General features: G+C 54.0%; 1 protein-coding gene across 1 annotated transcript in view; it reads right to left on the reverse strand.

Annotated features, from left to right (window-relative positions):
• The window catches only part of Hs6st1 (heparan sulfate 6-O-sulfotransferase 1), a 44,827-nt gene extending 25,848 nt beyond the window's left edge, over window positions 1-18,979 (reverse strand). The window contains exon 1 of the mRNA XM_075980482.1: window positions 18,299-18,979. Within this exon, the coding sequence (XP_075836597.1) occupies window positions 18,299-18,825 (527 nt within the window). The 5' untranslated portion in view covers window positions 18,826-18,979. The remainder of the gene's footprint in view (window positions 1-18,298) is intronic.
• Window positions 18,980-19,350: the final 371 nt, after the last annotated feature.

The following is a 19,350-nucleotide window of genomic DNA, read 5'->3' on the forward strand; positions in this document are numbered from 1 at the left end:
AAAGGTCACACATTTCAAAACTTACTAGAAAACGGAAGCAATCAAAACAGTGTGGTAGCGGGCAGTGGTGGTGCACGCCATTAAACCCAGCGCTGCTCAGAAGGCAGAGGTAAGCGGATCTCTGTGAGTTGAAGGCCAGCCTGGTCTACAAAGTGAGTTCCAGCACAGCCAGAGCTGTTATACAGAGAAACCTTGTCTCGAAAAAACAAACAAAAACCAACACCACTAAATACCAAACAAAACTAGTTTGGTACCAGCACAAAGAAGGACAGAGTCAAAACAGAGTAAGGAGTCCTTGAAGTAAGTAAGCACTTAAGAGTTGCATATTCATCCCCCACCCACTTCCAGTTTAACAAAGATCAGTCTACAGGAGAAGGGATGGAGAACTAGACAGCCATAGTCTACAGAATGAGCCTGGAACCTCATCACCCCACCTGGTGGCACTGAGATCGGATCCAGGCCTAGACAAGTGCTCAGTCTGTACCTTGAGCCCTTGGGCCCCTGTCTTCCTTCAGGTAACAGAACACGCTGAGTGATCAGTCAACTAAACAGTAGAGTTAAAAAACAAATGAACATCGGGAGAAGCTTTGAGGGTGGACTGGATGATGATTTCTTGAAAAGAAAAAGGAGACACACTGGGCTTCATTGCAATTTAAAACTCTTGTGTGTCAAAGTCATCAACCGAGTGAAAAGACAACTCACAGAATAGGAGAAAATATTTGCAGATGTTGTATTTGGTAATAGATACATATCCAGATATCCATAATATATAAAGAACTCTTACAACTTAATAAAAGTCCATTGAAAGATAGGTAAGGAAGTTGAAGAGCCAGTTTCCCAAAGATATACAAACGGCGAAGACGCTCACAAGATGCTCACCACGACTGAGCACAAGAGGACTGCAAATCTAAACCAGAACCAGGAAACTGGGGAGACGGCTGGATGGCAAAGCATATGACCTAACCACAATGAGGAAGCCCCAATGGCAAAGCATATGACATACAAACAAGAGGACTGAGAATTAGGGCATGGTGGCGCATGCCTGTAACCCCAGCACTGGGAGTGGCAGGGTGGAGCGACAGGAGGATCTGGGGCTTGCTGGTGAGACAGTTCATTCAAATAGGCGAGCCCCAGATGCAGTGAGAAACTGTGTTTCTGAAAATGAGGTGGAGGCTGGGCCTGGCAGACGCCACTTTAATCCTACTACTCAGGAGTGGAGACAGGAAGCTCTGTGAGTTGGCGGTGGCCTGGTCTCCACAGCAGGTTCTAAGCTAGCCGTGTACACACCCTGGTCTCAAGAAAGCAAAAACAACAAAACTAAACAAATAAACAGAAAGGTGAGAGGGATGGGAGGAGACCCCTGATGCAGACACACGGCCTTCACACCTGCGCACACCCATGAAAGCACAGACCGTGCTCAAGGCCATTAGTGAATTAGGTACCACTTCACATGTGCCAGCATGGCTATTAGAAAACAACCAGGCCTGGTGGTATGTAGCAGTCCCAGCCGCTTTGGAAGCCAAGGCAGTGGACTGCTTGAGCCCAGAGTCTGAGGCTGTAGCCTGCAGTGAGTAACAATAGTGGGATTAGACTATGAATAGCTATTGTACACCAGCCTGGGCGAGGGGAGACATTATCCCAAAACAAAGCAACCCAGAAAATAAGAGCTGGCAAGTGAGAGGAGAATCCTGTACATTCCTGTTAGGAACATGACGAAGCCCTGCACACAAACAGATTGACCACATGATCCAGCATTCGCCTCTTGGATCTACACCAAAGAATTGAGGAGACATCTGCACACCCATGTGGATGATGGCGTCATCCCCAAGAGAGGAAAGCAACCACATAGCTACTGACGGATGAACAAGCCAGCAGCATGAAGCATATTCACACAGCGGAATATCATTCAGCCTTGAAAAGGGAATTTGGGGCCAGGGAGATGGCTCGGTGGATTAAGTGCTTGCCTCACAGGTATGAAGATGAATTCAGATCCTCAGCAACCACATAAAATGCTGGGCAGGCGGCAGTGTGTCTGTAATCGTGGTACTCGGGAGATGGGATCCCTGGATAAGCTGGCAAGGCAGACGAGCTAATCAGTGGCTCTGGGTTCGGTGAGAAGCCATGCCTCAGAAAATGAAGCTGAGAGTGACTGAATGAGACACTTGGGTTTTATGCAGTGAGAAATCCCGTTGTCAGTCTCTGGCTTACACATGGGTATGCATTCACACCTGCACATGCAAACATGTGAGAACATGTACAAACACATACATATGCAAAACGTTTTAAAAGGCTGGGTGGTGGTGGTACCTGCCTTTAATCCCAGCACGCAGGAGGCAGAGGCAGAGGCAGAGGCAGAGGCAGAGGCAGAGGCAGAGGCAGAGGCAGGCGAGTCTCTCTGAGCTCAAGGCCAGCTTCGCCACAAGAGCTAGTTCCAGGACAGACAGCTAGGATTGTTACACAGAGAAACCCTGTCTCAAAAAACCAAAATGAAAAAAAAAAAAAGAAAAAGAAAAAAAATTACAAAGTACCAATGTCAGATAGTCCCACTTATATAAGGCATCAGACTAGGCTGGTTCCTTCAGAGTCAAATTGTGGTTGCTAGAGGCCAGAGAGGAGGCCCAAAGGGTTGGGGTTGGAAGAAGATGGGACCTCAGTTCAGGAAGGAGATTCTCTGGAGGTGGGCAGTGAGAAAAGGTGGCACGAAGAGGCACAGAGATGCCAAAGTGGTTGACGCAATTTTATGCTGTGTAAACAAAACCAGGTATTGCCAGAGAGACGTGGTTACAGCCAGCCCTGGGCAAGATTTGTCTCCTGGAGCCCTCTGGGCAGCACAGGAAAGGAAGTACCCTTCTCCAGGAACTGCATTCCGGGGAACCTCAGTGACAGGAACACACGGGACCTGTCTATGCTAGCCCCACCTCCTACTGTCCAACATAGCTAGTACACCAGCCTGGGCGAGGGGAGACATTATCCCAAAACAAAGCAACCCAGAAAATAAGAGCTGGCAAGTGAGAGGAGAATCCTGTACATTCCTGTTAGGAACATGACGAAGCCCTGCACACAAACAGATTGACCACATGATCCAGCATTCGCCTCTTGGACCTACTGCGACCTACTACGACCAGGCAGAGGCATCATAGAGCGCCCACTTATACACACACTTGCATATCTCCATTGGTTTGTTCTTGGAGACCACTCCCCAACGAGAAAGAAGGGCAGCCGATTCTGTGACTCCCCACCCAGGGTCCCATTGGTAATGACTCTGTGCCAGGGTAAAAACAGCCTGGAAGGAAGGGGCAGGCTGGCACTGGTGAAAGCACTCGGACATCATACACCGTACCCTCTTCCTCATGTCCATGCCCCAGGTCTCTGTGCTGAGAGCTGCCTTCCAACCATCCCAATAGGAGGAGCCGAAGGTGGGACCACACACCTGTCCTCTAGGCTACCAGGACAGAGGCTCAGTGCCTTCTTCAGTCTCTTCCAGGTGCTGGTCCTTGTCCTTTCCAAAGGAGGGTCACAGCAGCAAGCACTGGCTGTGAGGAGGACAGGCATGAAAGCACAGCACACCCGTGTCACCTAGGACATAAAGTTTGCCATCCTCCTAGATGGGCGCCTCTCTCCCAGGAGGGCACAAGGGAAGAAAGGGAACCATCTTAGTCCCAGCTTTCAGACGCATAGACGTACTAGCAACAGACTTCTGCATGGCCACGGACCGAACCCTGGGCTGAGACTTCAGTCCACCTTGGCAGCGAGAGGTCACCCTTGAGACATATCCTCCCACATCCTAGTGCCAGGATGCAGAAAGGGCCCGGCCACCAAGTGGAAAATTGCTCAGCTCTTAGCGGGCACTCGCGGGAAGGAATTCCAAGTAGGAGAAAATGTGTGAGTGCCAAGCGCTTGTAAGGAAAATGGGATTCTTGATCCGGAATGTCTGAGCCACCACGGGCTTCCAAGCATGAGTTGTCGTGGGTGCATGTGTGAGGGGACACACACACACACACACACACACACACACACACACACACACACACACACAGAGGCATGAGGGTGACCGTGTATGTCGAGAGCAGGCTTCCTGCCCTCTGAGCCTCTGTTTTAGTCCAGGAGGCTCGCAGACTTGCACTGGGGTACGTATGGGCAGGTGAGACCTGTGTCTCAGCTGCCACAGTCCAGACTCCAGCAGGATCCCAGGGAATCACAGCTGTGTCCTCAAAGCTTGGCGAGTCTATTTCTACACTGGCTCACAGGAGCAGCTGAGTAAGGCAGCCAGGGCACGCTTCTGGCACCTCAGAGGTCCAAATGACATGGGTCTTGGCTGGGTCTGAAAGGATAAGGGCACGTACCCATGGCCCAGGTCTAATGACCCTGATAGTAGGATCCCGAGGAGGGGCCCCCTCCCACATACACACACCCCAGTTAGTGCCTTAAAGTCAGGCCACACTGCAGAAAGACATGGGAACCACTATGTATAATAGGGGTGGGTACAGACCCTGGGCTCTGGGGTTCTATGTTACTGCTCTTCCCTTAAGGACCTCTCATGCATGGCAAAAGAGAACACTTGCTCCTGGGACCTGCCACTCAAAGGCTAGCTGCTGGGCTGCAGGACCCAAGGTCACAAATGTTGACCAGGAGCTGAGGGTGCGGCTCGGCACCAGCAGGGTTAGGTCTGCTTCCCTCAAGGCTAGGAAAATATGCAAACATGCCTACTTCCTCACTGAGCCTTCAGTTAAGAATGCCTGCACCCACAATACCTGTCCCTCTGCGGCACCTGAGGAATGCATGCTCCCTAGGGGGTCCAAGTTCCTCTCTAGTTCAAGAAGGGCCTGCAGAGGCGGCTGGTGACCAAGCAGAAGCTCTCCACAATAAACATTATTTCCACCCCAGCCTCTTCACCCAAACAACTCATCCTGCCTCCTCCGTCCACGGACCACCTCATAGGGAGTCACTGCTCTCTGTGTATTTCTTTAGCCTCGGAGGACAAATAGAACCAACCTCCCGACACGTGACAGCACTTAATTCCATCAGCACAGGGAAGCCACAGGCAGCCTGGGGAAGTCTGGAGAACATCTGTGTTGTGCGGACACCTGGCCTTATTATCATCCTCGCTACAGCTCGGGGTGTGCAACCCCATTCTGTGAGCGGCAGCATCCATGACGAAGAAAAGCAGCCAAAAATCGAGGGTGATATGTTTAAGTAGCAGCAAGCAGACTGGAAGGGGAGGTGCGGTTTGCAGGGGACACCAGGTCCCAGCCTCCCTCTCCTAACATACTATACTGCTCAAGGAAGGGTAGGCCTTGTTGGGCTCGGCCCTTTGAGATGTTCTGCTTCCTATGGCTGCCCACCTCTCTTCTCTTGGAGCCTGGATGCTTAAGCATCCACAGAGAGGTAATTTGGTTGGCTTTGCTGGGTGCATATTTGCAACTTGTTAACCATCAGATCAACTTCCGATTGTTCTGCAATGCCCAGATTGTCCTTTGGGGACATCAAGTAGGTACCTGGAAATAATGGCCATTTTGTTTGGGCACTTGCCATTGCCTCTGGTCTGGAGCACATGTCAAAGGGTACTAAGTGATGGTTAACTTTAGATGTCAACCTGTTTGCACTAAGGACCCCCAGAGGACTGGAAAAGAATGCCTGGCATTGGAACTAAGTAACACTCGCTCCCCAAGTGTGGGCAGTCACCACAAGAACAACCAAGAAGTCTGCACGCAAGGAAATGGGCACAGGTGATTTGTCGTATGTGGGCTAAGTAGGAAAAATAGGTACCTACCACAGACTGCAAAGGTGTAGTGTCCCTCAGGGGTGGCCCTGGAAACAGAGGCCTTTGGAAAGACCCCTGGGCTAGCACATCGTCTGGAGCCCTCAACTCTGAGTGGTTTTCCAGTCTGCAGCTGGGATATGAAGTGCCTCTGCCTCATGGGGCTGCGCTGAGGAAGGCTGTTTACTGGCTGGGCCCTTGAAACACAGCAGCGCAGCAGCTGCACCCTGGTGCCCAGCTCAGTTAGAGCACCCCACACTGGGACAGCTCGGCATCTGTCTCCTCAAGGGATGGCTGCCTGCTTCCCTTCTTATGGCCAAGCACCACCACGCCCTCCCTGCAGGGCATCGCCCCATGGCTCTGTAGTAAGCCCTCCTATTGACCTGGCAAAGTTGCTGTGATTATTACCAGGGGAGGGTCACTCACAGTTCATTCCTTCCACCTGTCTGCTGCACACTACGAAAGAGAACAAAAGCCAAGACCACACACAGTCCCATCCTGACCAGAAAAACACATGGGGGAAGGGGTCAGGGGACACAGTGACTGACGTAGTAGGGCTGAGGTTAAGGGAGGATACAGAGGATAATGAGGGTGGCTGGCAGGGCCTGGAGTCAGCGCAGGTTCAAATCCCCCCATCCCAGTTTCTCGTCTGGGAGCATGTGCCAGGTGGAGATGGTACGGTGCTCACTGTGGGTAGTATCGAGTGCAGGGAGGATGCTGCAGTGTGGGAGGAGACCCACAGCCCCAGCTGCATGTAGAGGGTCACACCCTCTACCCCTCAAGTCTTCTGGACATCTGTGAGCAATGTGAGGAACCCACAGGCAAAAGGGGGCCTGGCCTTGATGCAGACTGAGCCAGAAGAAAGACACCTGTGATGGCTATCTTGATTGTCAACAAGATCGCATCTGGAATCAACTAAGGGACACACCTCTGAGTATTGGCTTCTGAGCTCAAACTGCCAGCACCCATTGAAAGGTTGAAAAACACCACACACACACACACACACACACACACACACACACACACACACACACACACACACACTCCTAACCCCAGCACTGTAGAGGGTGGAGACGGGATCACCAGGGCTTGCTGGCTGCCAGGCTCAGAGGAGTGAGTGGAGACCGATGGATGTCTTCCTCTGGCCTCAGCAGTGTGCACGGAGACGGACGACTTCACACGCACTTGCACCTACCCATCGCACACGCAATTCTTTTTAAAGCCAGGTTTGGTGGCTTGTAATTACACACTAGTAATCCCAGTACTGGGGAGGCGAGGCGGAGACAAGCAGATCCCTCAGGCTCTCTGGCCGGCCTAGCCTACTTATGGAGCTACAGGTGAGTGAGAGACTTATCAATTAAAAGGCAGCTAAGGCAGACAGAACCCAAGGAACAGCAGCCGAGGTTGACCTAAGGCGCACACCCACACTGCAGACTAAGCCAGAAGACCTTTCTTCCAGGATGGCTATCTCGATTGTCAATGTGATTGCATCTGGAATCAACTGAGAGACACATCTCTGGGTGGGTCTGTGAAGGCATTTCCAGGAACTGGGGAAGAAGACCATCCCATCGTCCTCCAGTGACGGCTTAGATGCAGGGAGGTCGGAGGGGGAAGCGTGGCTGCTGGCTGGTCTGCCCCCTTGGTCAAGGGTACATGCATTCCTGGTGGGGCTGCCATTCTTCACTGCATCAGCACCCAGCACAGACTGAAGACCTAGAAACTCTAGGAATCTTCTAGGCCTTCAGAGGCATCTGTACACCCAGACCAAGTGTGCTATTGGGTTCTTAGCCTCTCCAGCATGCAGTGTCTGATGTCGACTGCCCAGACATCCTAATAAATCTTCTTTATTACACACACACACCAGTTTTGCTCCTCTAAAAACTCTACTGAACACAACAATCCCAGGCTGCTGGGATGTGCTCTGGATCCTACAAGGCCAAGGGCCTGCGGTACATTCCATGGAGGACTGTCAGGTCTGAGTCTACCCCGGTCCCTTTCCAAGCCAGTTCCCTGAGAGCTGAGGATGTGAGGAGATGAGCTTCAGACGGTCCACTGCTCCCACTTCTGCCTTCTACCCATGGGACTAAAACCGGCTGGTCCCCTACAGAAGCTGCATTTCCTGCTGGGCACAGTGCCAGCCCAGCTTCCAGGAAAGCAAAGGCACAAACCTGTCCTTAAAGGACTCACCTTCCCGACGGCTGTAAACAGCATGATGGGGAAGGCAGTGAATCTTCTCGGAGTTCAGGAGGTGAGCTGGAAAGCAGCCTCGCCTGAACTTCCATGAGGAAATCCACACCTGGCACCTGCCACAGGGACAGAGGTGGCAGAGGAAGCCCCAAGCTCCTCCAGGCAGAGAAGGGCATGGCCACCAAAGTCTTCCTGTAGCCCATTCTCTCCCCACCTCTGCCTGGGCAGGGCCTGTCTTTCCCTCACAAACCTCTAGGCTCAGTCTCCCAAGGCGACTGAGCAGGTAAACACTCCACCAGGCCTGACCGCTGGAGCTCGATTCCTGGAACCCTCAGGGTGGACGGAGGGACCCACTTCTGCAAGTTGTCCCCTTTCACATTCGGCACATAATTAGATTAAAAATTAAACGAGAGGTTAGAGATGGCTCAGCAGCTCAGAGCCTTTGCTTCTCTTGCAGAGGACCTGGGTTTGGTTCCTAGCACCCACACTGGGCAGTTCACAGCCACCTCTGTAACTCCAGATCCAGGGGATCCAAGGCCTCCCCCTGGCCTCCAAAGCGACTCACACATACACTCCCACAAAAACAGACGTCATCTACATAAACAAAAACAACATAAAAATAAATCTTTAACAATTATACTTTAAAAGGCCTCTAGGTACTAGGGAGTCCATCTGCTTATCCCATCCCCCTGATTCTGATCTCTGGGGAGCCCCATGCCACAGTTAATGAACCTGCACAACCATTCATTTAGTCAGGCTATGTGGGAACCTCCACCCAGGTCCTTCACAGGTCCCAGGCCTCTGACAGGCCTACCGTGACCAGACATTTAGCCCCCCCCCCCAATGGCAGACAGGCAGCACGCTAGGTCCAAGACCCCGGCATGAGCCAGACTCCTAGATCCCCTGGTGGGAGGCCCCCTCCTGCCTGTCACTAAAGAGGCAGGAGAGGGATACAGGGGTCTTTGGAACCATAGGCATTTGGCTCTGCCATGGGTGACCTTATGTGACAAGTTATTCATGCTCTGTCCTCAGTTTTCTGTCTGCAGAACGGGGTCCCTAGTGATGAGGACTGAATGAAGAAAGCCTGGCGCTGAGTGAGGGTTGTAGTGGGTCAGTTACCATCTGCCCTGGCAAAGCCCGCCTTGGCTCCCCTACAGTTCATTCTTTGGTACCTTCCCCTAGTCTTCTATTTCCAGTAGAGCTGTGACAAAGCGTTCCCTAAGGTCTCGGACTCAAGAAGGCTCATATTATCCCCGACACCCCCAATTTCCCTGCTTCAAAGGACGCTCACCTCGTTTCTCACCATGGTGACATAAACACCAAAACTCAGTCCTCTCCAGTCTTTATTTCCCAAGGACACCAAAGCTCCAGAGAGGTAAATATTTACACGGGAATTTTAGTGCCGACTTGGAGGGAGCTGCTCTCCTTTGCTGCCTGTGAGCTAGAAGCAACTGTCTACATCTGTCCCCTGGGCTGTGCAAGCCCCGGAGTGTTCTAATTCTCAGTCAGAAAGAGACCCAGGGGGGCCGCGCTGGTGGGGTGAGGAGGCATCAGGGGCTGGGGCTGAGTGTGTAGGGGCATCCATGATAAGCTCCTCCCCTGGGAGGGCAGAGCTAGGAGCTCGCCACAGAACAGCCTCGTGTGGAGGACAGCCCTGGGTGTGGCTGCAGCAGATGGTGCTGACTGTGGATGGGGAGGGGATTGGGCCAGGTACCAGATGCAGACAAGTGGTGTCCAAGGTCCTGGTCAGGCTGCAAGTAACAGGGATGGGTCTTTGGGGCCCACTTTCCTGTGCACAGAGATGGAGCCTGGGTATTTTCCAAGCAGCAGCCTCCAGGCTCTGGTTTTAGCTGTAAGGCTCTTTCTTCCAACTGTCTGAGACCCTGCTAATGCGGCCTGCAGCACTTGCCTTCCTGGGCTCAGCTTGTGTACCCTGGCCCTAGTGGGCACCTCTGAAGGTAGACTGGAGTGTCCACTGGAGTGTCCACATTGGTGGGAGGACAGTAATAAGACAGTCATCTGTCCACTCCCTTGGCTATCAAGGCCTATCGTGGAAACTGCCTCTATCAGCAAGGTCCCAGAGGGGTCAGAGGTCAGCAGGCACATCCACTCCATGTGTACACATGGTCCCAGTGACAGGACAGAGGGTGCTCGAGCCGTCTTGGTTATAGCCACTGCAGTGCCCAAGTAAGCCAAGAGCCTAGAGCCACATTAAAGGTGGATGGGCATGCTACAGGTGACATCTGCTGGGCAGATCACCCATGGAACTTGGCCCTAAGACACAGAGAGGCCCCTACCAGACACCAGGGAGAGAATAAACAACCCCACAGAGGAAAACCAAGGCCAAATACACAAACAGATAACAGTAGAGAAAACCTCAGCAGACAACACACAGGAGAGATTACCCAGTTACCCAGCGGAGGAGGCAGGCAGATGGGCACCCAGGCCACTGGGACTTATTTCACGGCAGCTAAACTACATGCCTAAGTCTGCAGGGCCTGCTGTGCTGAGATGGACCACCCTGTCTTACTAGACAAGGTGTACAGGACCACAGACATGTGCAGTTTTAATAACCCGGACCGTGGCAGGCAACATGAAATGAAGCTTCCTCCAGGCTGCTCGCAGAACAAAGCCGAGAAAACAGGAGCTGTGTCTAGACAGCCATGGGGCTGATTTGGGAGGTGGGTGGATTATATATGCATGTCATGGACCAGCAAGGATACTCCTCAGAGACAGGCTGAGCACAGACTGCAGGCTGGGAGAGGCCAAGCACAGTTGGATACAGGGCCTAGCAAGTTTGCAACATTGGAACAGCTCTGTGTTTGGTTTAGCGGAGAGGTAGCCTAGATGCTAACTAATAAATGGAAGATAGGAGCGGAGCAGTGGTGTCCCGGGAAGCAGAGGCAGGCCTCTATGAGCTCGAGGACAGCCTGGTCTACAAAGAGTTCCAGGACAGGATCCAAAAGCTACACAGAGAAACCCTGTCTCAAAAAACAAAACAAAACAACAACAAAAAGGAAGAAAGGAGAATCATGAAATAGCAGACAGCAGGGTGGGGCAGATAGGGAGAGACTCCACCTTGGGACTACAATGGGGCAGAAGCGAACATACCCCCAGACTCTCCACTGCACCCTCGCACACTGTGTGTGTGATTGGAGCCTGGGCTTGACCCAATGCCACATCTCAAGGAGCAAGCCCCATGCCATGCTCACTCTTCCTGCCCTTGCCCTTTAGTTCCTGTGGGTCCAGCAAAGTGTCTCAGAGGAACAGAGGGGAGTCAGTCCGTGGACACCACTACCAGGCTCAACATGCCTTATGTCCACATTTGGGCTGGGGGAGCTCAGTTGACAGAATACCTACCTAGCACCCACAGGGGCCTGAGTTCAGTCGGCAACACTGAATAAATTATACATGGTGGAGTATGGCTCCAATCTCAACATCCAGAGAGCAGAGTTCAAGATCACCCTCTGTTACATAAGGGAGTTCAAGGACAACTTAGACCCTGCTGAGGCTTTAGCTGCTAGCCTCAGGTCCCACCAGGTCACAGAGTAAGGTCGAGAGCTGGCTCTGGAGGTCCCTTTTTTCTGTCCCCAGAAGTGGCAAAACTCTGTTTTTTTACAGTGAGTAACCTCTCAAAGGAATGGACAGGCCCGTGGGGGAATTGTAGGTGCAGGTGGGTCCTGGTCTCTACCCCTGAGGCAGGCACAGTCAAGGTGACCATTTACAGAAGTGGAAACTGGGCACAAATGTTGCAAAGGCGAAGCTGGGATTGTACTTTGTTGGACCAGCTTCAAGGCCACTTACTCTGGGCCACTTCAGTATGGCCCTGGAGCTGCCTGCCACTCCCAGCTCCTGCTCCCCTCTATCTCCCTAGCTGGCTTCCTTGCTGTTGGGCAGCCACAGTATCTCTTATCCTTACCCAGACCCCTGCACTGCGTGGAGCTTACCACCCTGTTGCGCCCTAGACTCTCACCATTCCACAAGAGTGAAGACAGAAAATGGGGCTCTGAGTGGTCCAGACAGGGAGCAGCCCAAACTAAACTCCATACTGTTCTGACTCCAGATGCAGGCCCAGCAGGGTCCCCAGGGTAAGCACAGTTTCTGAGGAATGGCCAGGCATTTGCGGGAGTAGCCTGACCCACGGAGGCAGAGGCTTGAGCCTGCCACAAGAGGGAAGGAACCTGCTCCTGTTCATGACCAGAGGGGTAGATGACTTTGGCCATTGACCCCTGTGCTTTACAGTTCTGTAAACCATTAATCCCCCAGTCTAAGCGGTCCAATGATTATCTCCAGCTACTGATCCGTTCTGAGGTCCCTGCTGCTGAACCTTTTAGCAATTTCCATGTAAACAAACAGAGGCAGCTGCATGGCTCATGGCCTTCCCAAGCCAGATGCAGGGCTGTGGGGAGTGGATTCTCTCTGCAGCCCCATGCATATGTACAAGGTCCTGCTCAACAGTGCCCACCAGGGTACCACAGACAGCCTGCTCACCAGATGGGGAGCTGGGCCCTCCCTGCTGGCACATGGCGGAATTTCAAGTGGTCACAAAGGCTATGGCTCCCACAAGACTTGGGCACAGTCTCGAGCTGGATACAGTCTTTCTCTAGACCCCAGTGGTGGCCGGTTACCTCCATCATAAAATAAAGATGGGGATGTGTCTACTGAGTCCCAGGGTTACACACTGGCTCTGGCCACAAGGCAGAAGAGACTGGCTCAGAGGCTCCCTCTAGCCCTGAGGATCCATTCTGGAACCCTCCTTAGCACATGTCCCCAGGACACGAGCAGGCAGGCACACAGGCAGGCCACTGTATGCTCCCTCCCCTGGTGCCAAGTCCTGTTCGTAGAGAGGCTCGAAACATTCCTAGAACTTGAGGGCTGTTTCCTGCGACAGGCTGCCAAGGCCAAAGTCTCAGGGAATCCATGAGTGAATAACTGGGGTATAGCTGGGAATACGGGGGAAGGCTCCAAACGGTCCCTGAAAGGCATCTCACTCAGGCAGAACACCAGCCAGCCACAGAAAGTCGAGAAGCCTCCGCTACATGACAAGTTTTCCGGGCTCAATAGGAGTATAGGAAAAGGGTGTGGATCAGCCAAGCTCCCAGTGCCCACACAATGGGCCTGCCTCAGAAGGGCCTGCAATAGAGGAATTCGAGAGCTCATCCAGACTGGGTTTGCCAGGCCCCGGTGTCCCACTAAGGCTGAAGTAGGGTGTACCGTCTCCAGTGGAAGCTATCTGGAAGCAGGAGAGACTTTTCCCTGGGTCTTTTAGTCCTCTCCTGTGTGTGAAAATGTACATTCCATGTCTGCAAAGTGACAGACCCTGAGGACTGGGGACAATGCCACAGCAGGAAGGGGCACTTTATTCAGGGACAAACAAGACCAGAAGTCCAAAAGGCAGCCAATGACAGGCCGGAATTCTAAGGCAGATGAGACAATAACACCTGGGCTATCTCTCTCCAATGGGGCTACACATGGGTGAGGGTTTTCCACCCACTCAGACGCTGCCCACATCACTTCCCACGGGCACTACACACACCTCTGCCTGTCCCTGAGTCTCGAGCTTATTCCTCTCCCCGTCCCCGTCAGTCTAACCCTCTCTCTCTTCAAAACAAAAGCAAAATAATGAGGTCTTACTTGGAAGAGAAAGACAGAGTTCCCCAGAAGCCAAAAAGAAAAAAAAAAGTCTTACAAGATGACAGACACTTAGTAACATGCATTTCGTCACCTTGCTGATGGGTCCTGAAACAGGGGCAGAGGTACCTGCCTGCCCCCAGTGTATACATTTATTCAGTGGGTCGGGAGAGCTGGGGTTCAACGCTTCAGCCTGGAGCCTGGACTGATGAACCGACCCGCCCCTCACTCTGTAACCGTTCTCCTAAGCATGGCATCTGTACTTTATTGACTCTTTTCAAACCTACTAGGTGAGTGGAGAGCAATAGCAACAGCCCCTTCCTACTCTCTCTGTGGCTTCACGTCTGCTCTGGAAACATCTCTCAAGTCGTCTGCACTGGGGACAAGAGAGGCTGGGTGGAAAGGCACCTGGCTTTTAGCTTCCTTACTCTGTGTAGAGTGACAAGCAGTTAGAGACGAGCTGGCCATGTCCCCATAGTGCTGCCTCTGACCCTGCCCATCCTCCCCAGGAGAGGTGGCAGAGTGGGCAGCCTAGGACTGAGAAACTCCTGGAGAACGTCCAGCCATACAGGGTAGGCTACTCGAATGTGCCACTGCGGATGGTCAGTCAGCAGACCTTGCCAGTGTTCCCTTTCAGAGCCAAGAGAACATGGCTTGATTCCTGCCCTGCAGCTACGGGTGAAGGCTGTCGGATGGCTTCTAGTAGGCCTGATGACTCAGGTTTCATGTAATATTGTACATTTCTACCTAGGGATGGACAGCCTGTACGGCCTGAATCTACAGCTGTCTTTTTTACCTGGAGACAATAATTCTCACTGGGGCAGGAGACAGTAAAGGGCCAGTTGAGGTACAGGGCTCAGGATGGACAGATGTCCAAATACTGCCCCAAGCCTTCCAGGCTTAGCCACTCTGATGAGTTTGAACGGGCCAATCTTCAAACACCTACTTTATGGGGGTGCTGAGGACTTATCTCATTCTCTCTTCCATTGTAATGAAATCCCCAAGGCTCGGTGCTTTCCAAAGCAGAGATGACTAATCCAGTTCTTAGAGGTTTAAGGACATGATGCCAGCAGCAGCTCAGATTTTGTGAGGGCCTTGTGGTGCACAGATGACATCACGGTGGGACAGTGTGTGAGAGAGATCACATGGCAGGACTGGAAGCCACAGGGCAACCACGGTCCAGATTCAGTCTTTCAGGAACTAAGTGGGGGTGGATCTCCCCCTCCCTCGGGAAGGTGTCCTCAGATAACCAAATCACCTAGGCTCTCCTCTTACAGGCTTCGAGCCTCAAAATCATTATATTGAGGACCGAACTCCCAGCAAGTCACAGGGCCCACTGAGATCACTGCTGTAGACACCCTAAGCAGGTGGGGAAGCAACGGGGGTGGGATGGATTACAGGACACAACCATGGCCCGTTCCTACAAGGTAGGAGTATGGCAGGGCTTTACATTTAAAAACATACGTACTGCTTGCTTAAACAAAAAACCCAAACACACACACACTTCAGGGAACCAGTAAGATGAATGGTTCAATAGATAAAAGACACCAGCCATAAAACCTCATCCCCTGGACCCCACATGGTGGGAAGGAGAGAACTGACTTCTGCAAGTTGGTCTCTAACCTCTGATACATGTCCAAGGCAGGTACATACAAACATAGACAGACAGACAGACAGACACACACACACTAAAGCAAAAATGTAGTAATAGCTTTTCTTTTTTTAAAGTGAGAGTGGCTTCCAAGTTGGAGCCGAGTTTTAAATGGAAAAGAAAAGAAAAACTTTGTTGTTACTGTTGTTTTTGAGACCTGGTTTTATGTAGTGTAAGCTGGAACTCACTCTACAGCCAAGGATGACCGCGACCTTCTGGTCCCCCTGCTCCCATGCCCTGGGATGCTGGAGGTAGAGGGGTACGCTCCCACATCTGGTTTGATGCGGTACTGGGGCTAGAACCCAGGGCCTCCTGCATGCTAGGCCAGCACTCTGCCAACTGAGCCACATTCCTAGCCCCAGGAAAGGTTTAAAAGCACAATTGTGATCCTAGTGAGGTGGCAGCTGGGAACTCTGATAGCACAGGCTGGAATGCATGAAGCATGGATAAACTAATACCCCAAGGGCAAACTAACACGGACGGCCTCCAGAGCTGCAGAGTGTTTGGATTTCCTACCCAGACGAACTGGCAAAGGAAACCAAAGCTATGTGCAATATTTGCACACGGCGGTGTCCACTCGGCGCTCATTCTTTACCCAAGTGAAGTAAGGGAAACCTTCAACTCTCCACATGTGGCGCTAACGATGGGCCCACAGAGGGCCTGGCTACAGCTGCCACACTCTGAGCTTCTCACAACACTGGGGCTTTCAACACAAAAACCATGGAGGGCTTGGCTTTTCAACCCTGCCCCCTTTTCCTGCCCAGTCACAGAAATCATTACCACAACAGAAGGGGGCATGTGAGAGGAAGACTCAAGGCCTCTTACTATCATGCCAGACTCCTCTTCCTCCCACTACTTGGCCCTGGAGGACTCCAGCCCCATTAGGTACCACCCCAGAACGGCATCCAAACCTCCCACCCTCACCCCTAGCCACTAAGGAAGTCATAAACTGAGTCCAGAGCCACCAACGGTGGGCTTCACTGGCTCCCAGAGGTACGCTGTGTTCATCAGGTAGACAAGTCCTCAGACTAGAGCTGGCCCAGGTGCCAGTGGTCCTTGGTAACGATCAGCCCCTGGCACTTCCACCTGTCCAAAGTCAGCCAGCAACCTCTCTCTCCAGGCTGGTCTTGTAAGTACACCGGCTGATGCTTGCAGATATGAAACATCTGTAGTAGACCGAGGCCACAGAAACCTCCAACGCTTTGCTCACACACCTGTTCCCTACCAAGGCAGGAAGTACCAGAGACTCCGTAAGTCACAAACCTAGGAGGAGCGGAAGAAGCGCCCATCCCCATTAGTCACCCAAACGTGTGCCCAGTTCAGTGCAACCACAGGCAGAAGTCCCATGGGGAGGTTGGGAGCCACTGGGCAGAATCATTTGTCCAAGCACTACCAAAACCCTGAGGGCAGAGAGAAGAGGAAGACCCAGCCCACCCAGTTCACAAGCCATCTGAGAGGGAACAGCCTTCAAGGGTTCCCTCTCACCGCGTCCAGGATGGGTAGGCTCTGGCTTCTCTACTGCTCCAAGAGTGCCATGCACCGTTTGCCTGGACCACCTATAAATAGGATGCCCTCCCTGTCCCAACCCCCACATCCCGCAGACAGAGAGGGCCTCCCTGGGCCTGCTGGGGTCTGTCAGGGCCCAGCACTGGGCACCCACAGCCTTGGCTGGTTGACAAGTGGACAGCTGCTATGGCCAGCCCCAGCCCCAGCCCCATCGTAAGAGCATGGCTGAACCACGGAATGGGTGCTGCACCTGGAACATAATACACGTGTGAGTTAGCAGAGCTAGTGCTGGGCAGGAAGCAGTTTCAAGGGCCTGGAAAGGAGACTCTGGGTCTCGGTTAGGGTCCTGGAACAGCTCACTTTGAGACCGGGAACTGCCAGGGGTACGGTGCAGGGTGTATGGCAAAATAAGTAGATCTCTTACCCAACTCTCATATCTTAGTGACCTTGCAGTTTGAGAAATAAACTTGGTACTCTAAGGTAGGCAGTACTGTGGACCCTAAACAGCTTCCAGGCTGGCTGGACCCTGGAGGCTCCCAACCCCATCAGAAAGCCAGCACCTTCCGGCCCCAAGTGTACCAAAGAAAACACCGACATCAGTCAAGACATGCCCACGCCTACTTCCTAGCTCATCTGTAAATTCAGTCTCACAGTGACTCTGGAAGAGACACAAAGGCAGGCAAGAAGCCCTAATTCCTGGCCCTTCCAGGGGTGGGGTGGGGGAGATGATCCCGGAAGGTTCAGTGGGCACCAAACAGGAACAGGACTACCATCTCAACTTTACAAAGTGCTTCCTGAGGTGCTGCCCCAACCCCACTGGCCCCCACCTGCATCCCTCAAACAAGGAGAAGATCGAAGGGCCCTTGGCTGATGGAAGGTCCTTAGCTGCGCAAGTAGCCCTAACTGCCTCAGCTATCCCTAATCTGGGTGGCGGAGACATTTCTAGGGAAGGCGGTCCCCAACCCGAGGCTTTTGTTCCACTTTTGTGGCTGGGGTGGCCAGGTAGTGCTGCCTTCTCCCCCCCCCCCCCTTCAGCCCGGGTCACACAGGCCTTTGTTCTACCTGCACACACCGGCAGGCAGAGCCCACCCCTTTCCTGGCAGCTCCTCCCTAGACTGGCAGGCACTGGAGGGCCTGAAGACACCACAGGTGCAAGGGAAGAGGGACCTCATTTCTCTTGCTCCACTTTTGGTACTAGACAGGCATGGGCTACACACACACACACCCCCCTATTTTTCTGCCTCTAGACCCAACGCTGGACCTTTAGTCCCGGAGGTTTATCTTTTAGGCTAGCCAGCAGTACGACGCCGCGGGTGGGGTGGACAGAGGGCAGCGGGCGGTGACCCAGGAGGAAGTCTGGGCACTGCGCAGTCAGGCCAATGGTGAGGGAAGGCAGAGAAGAGGGTGAAACGAGGGATCAGAGGTCAGGAGTGGCAGCTGCAGGGACAGGTGAACCGGCAGATCGGAAGGGGCCCTAGGAGAGCAAGGAGGGTTGATCTGGCCCGGCGTTTAAGGTACTAACACCCCCACCCCCGCCGACACACTCGCCCGCAGCGGGCGCTCACCTGGGCGAACGCAGACCTGCTGGGTCGCGGCGGTCTAGCACACCGGGCACACAGTTGGTGAGTTCGGTCCAGTCAGCGTGCAGCCCGCAGCTCCAGCCCGTGGAGAAGCGAGAGAAGAGCCACGTCTCGCGGCGGTTGGGCCGATAGCAGGTGCACTTCTTCTGGCCGGGCCGACAGTCGCAGGGCACCTCGAGGCGCACGTTCTGCACAAGGTGGCGGCCGAAGGTGGTGCCGCCGGTCTTCTGGATGTGCAGAAAAACGATCACATCGTCGCCCTTCATGTCGAAGCGCAGCGAGCGCTCTAGTTCGCGCACCGGGAAGTAGTACTTTTTCTCGTAATGTGGGTCCGGTGTGGGGAAGAGATCCAGGTCGTCGGGTGGCGCACGGCCACCGGGCGCGCCCAGGCTCAGCCCCGGGCCCGCGTACTGGTACAGGATGAGCATGAAGCACGCCGAGCCCGCCACCACCAGCACGAACTTGCTGGCGCGCTCAACCATGGTCCTGCCGCCGGCGCGCCGCCGCCGCATGTGTCACCATCGCCGGCGGCCCGGGCGCCGGGCCTGGGAGGGCGGGGGGCGCAGCTGCTCCGCCACCGCCGCCGCCGCCGCCGCCGCCGCCCGCACTCCGGCCCGGCCCGGCTACTCGGCGCCCAGGCTGTGCGCAGCGTCGCGGGCCCCGGGCCTCCGCGGCGCCGTGGTTGCTTCCCGCCCCGGTCCCCGGCTTGGCTAGCGTACAGCCCGGCCCCCGCCACAGCGCCCCACAGCCGCGCGAGCCCGCACCCGCCCGCAAAGCTCAGCGGCGAGAACGCTCTGCACCGCCCCGTGCGCCGCCGCGTCTCCGCAGTCCGTCGCGGCCCCGCCCCGGCCCGCCCCCGGCCCGCCCTCGCGGCGCCTCTTGCTGTCGCCGCCCGCTCCGATCCTCCGCTCCGCCTCTGGAGCGCCCTGGGGGGGAGGGGCTGGAGGAGGCCGGGGCACAGGCCGGTGCTGGGCGCGGGGTCGCGTGTCTCTCACACTGTGTCTCCGCTGGTGGCTACGGAAAGGGAATTGGTTCCT

The sequence above is a fragment of the Microtus pennsylvanicus genome, chromosome 7 (genome assembly GCF_037038515.1).
Source record: "Microtus pennsylvanicus isolate mMicPen1 chromosome 7, mMicPen1.hap1, whole genome shotgun sequence".
NCBI lineage: Eukaryota > Metazoa > Chordata > Mammalia > Rodentia > Cricetidae > Microtus > Microtus pennsylvanicus.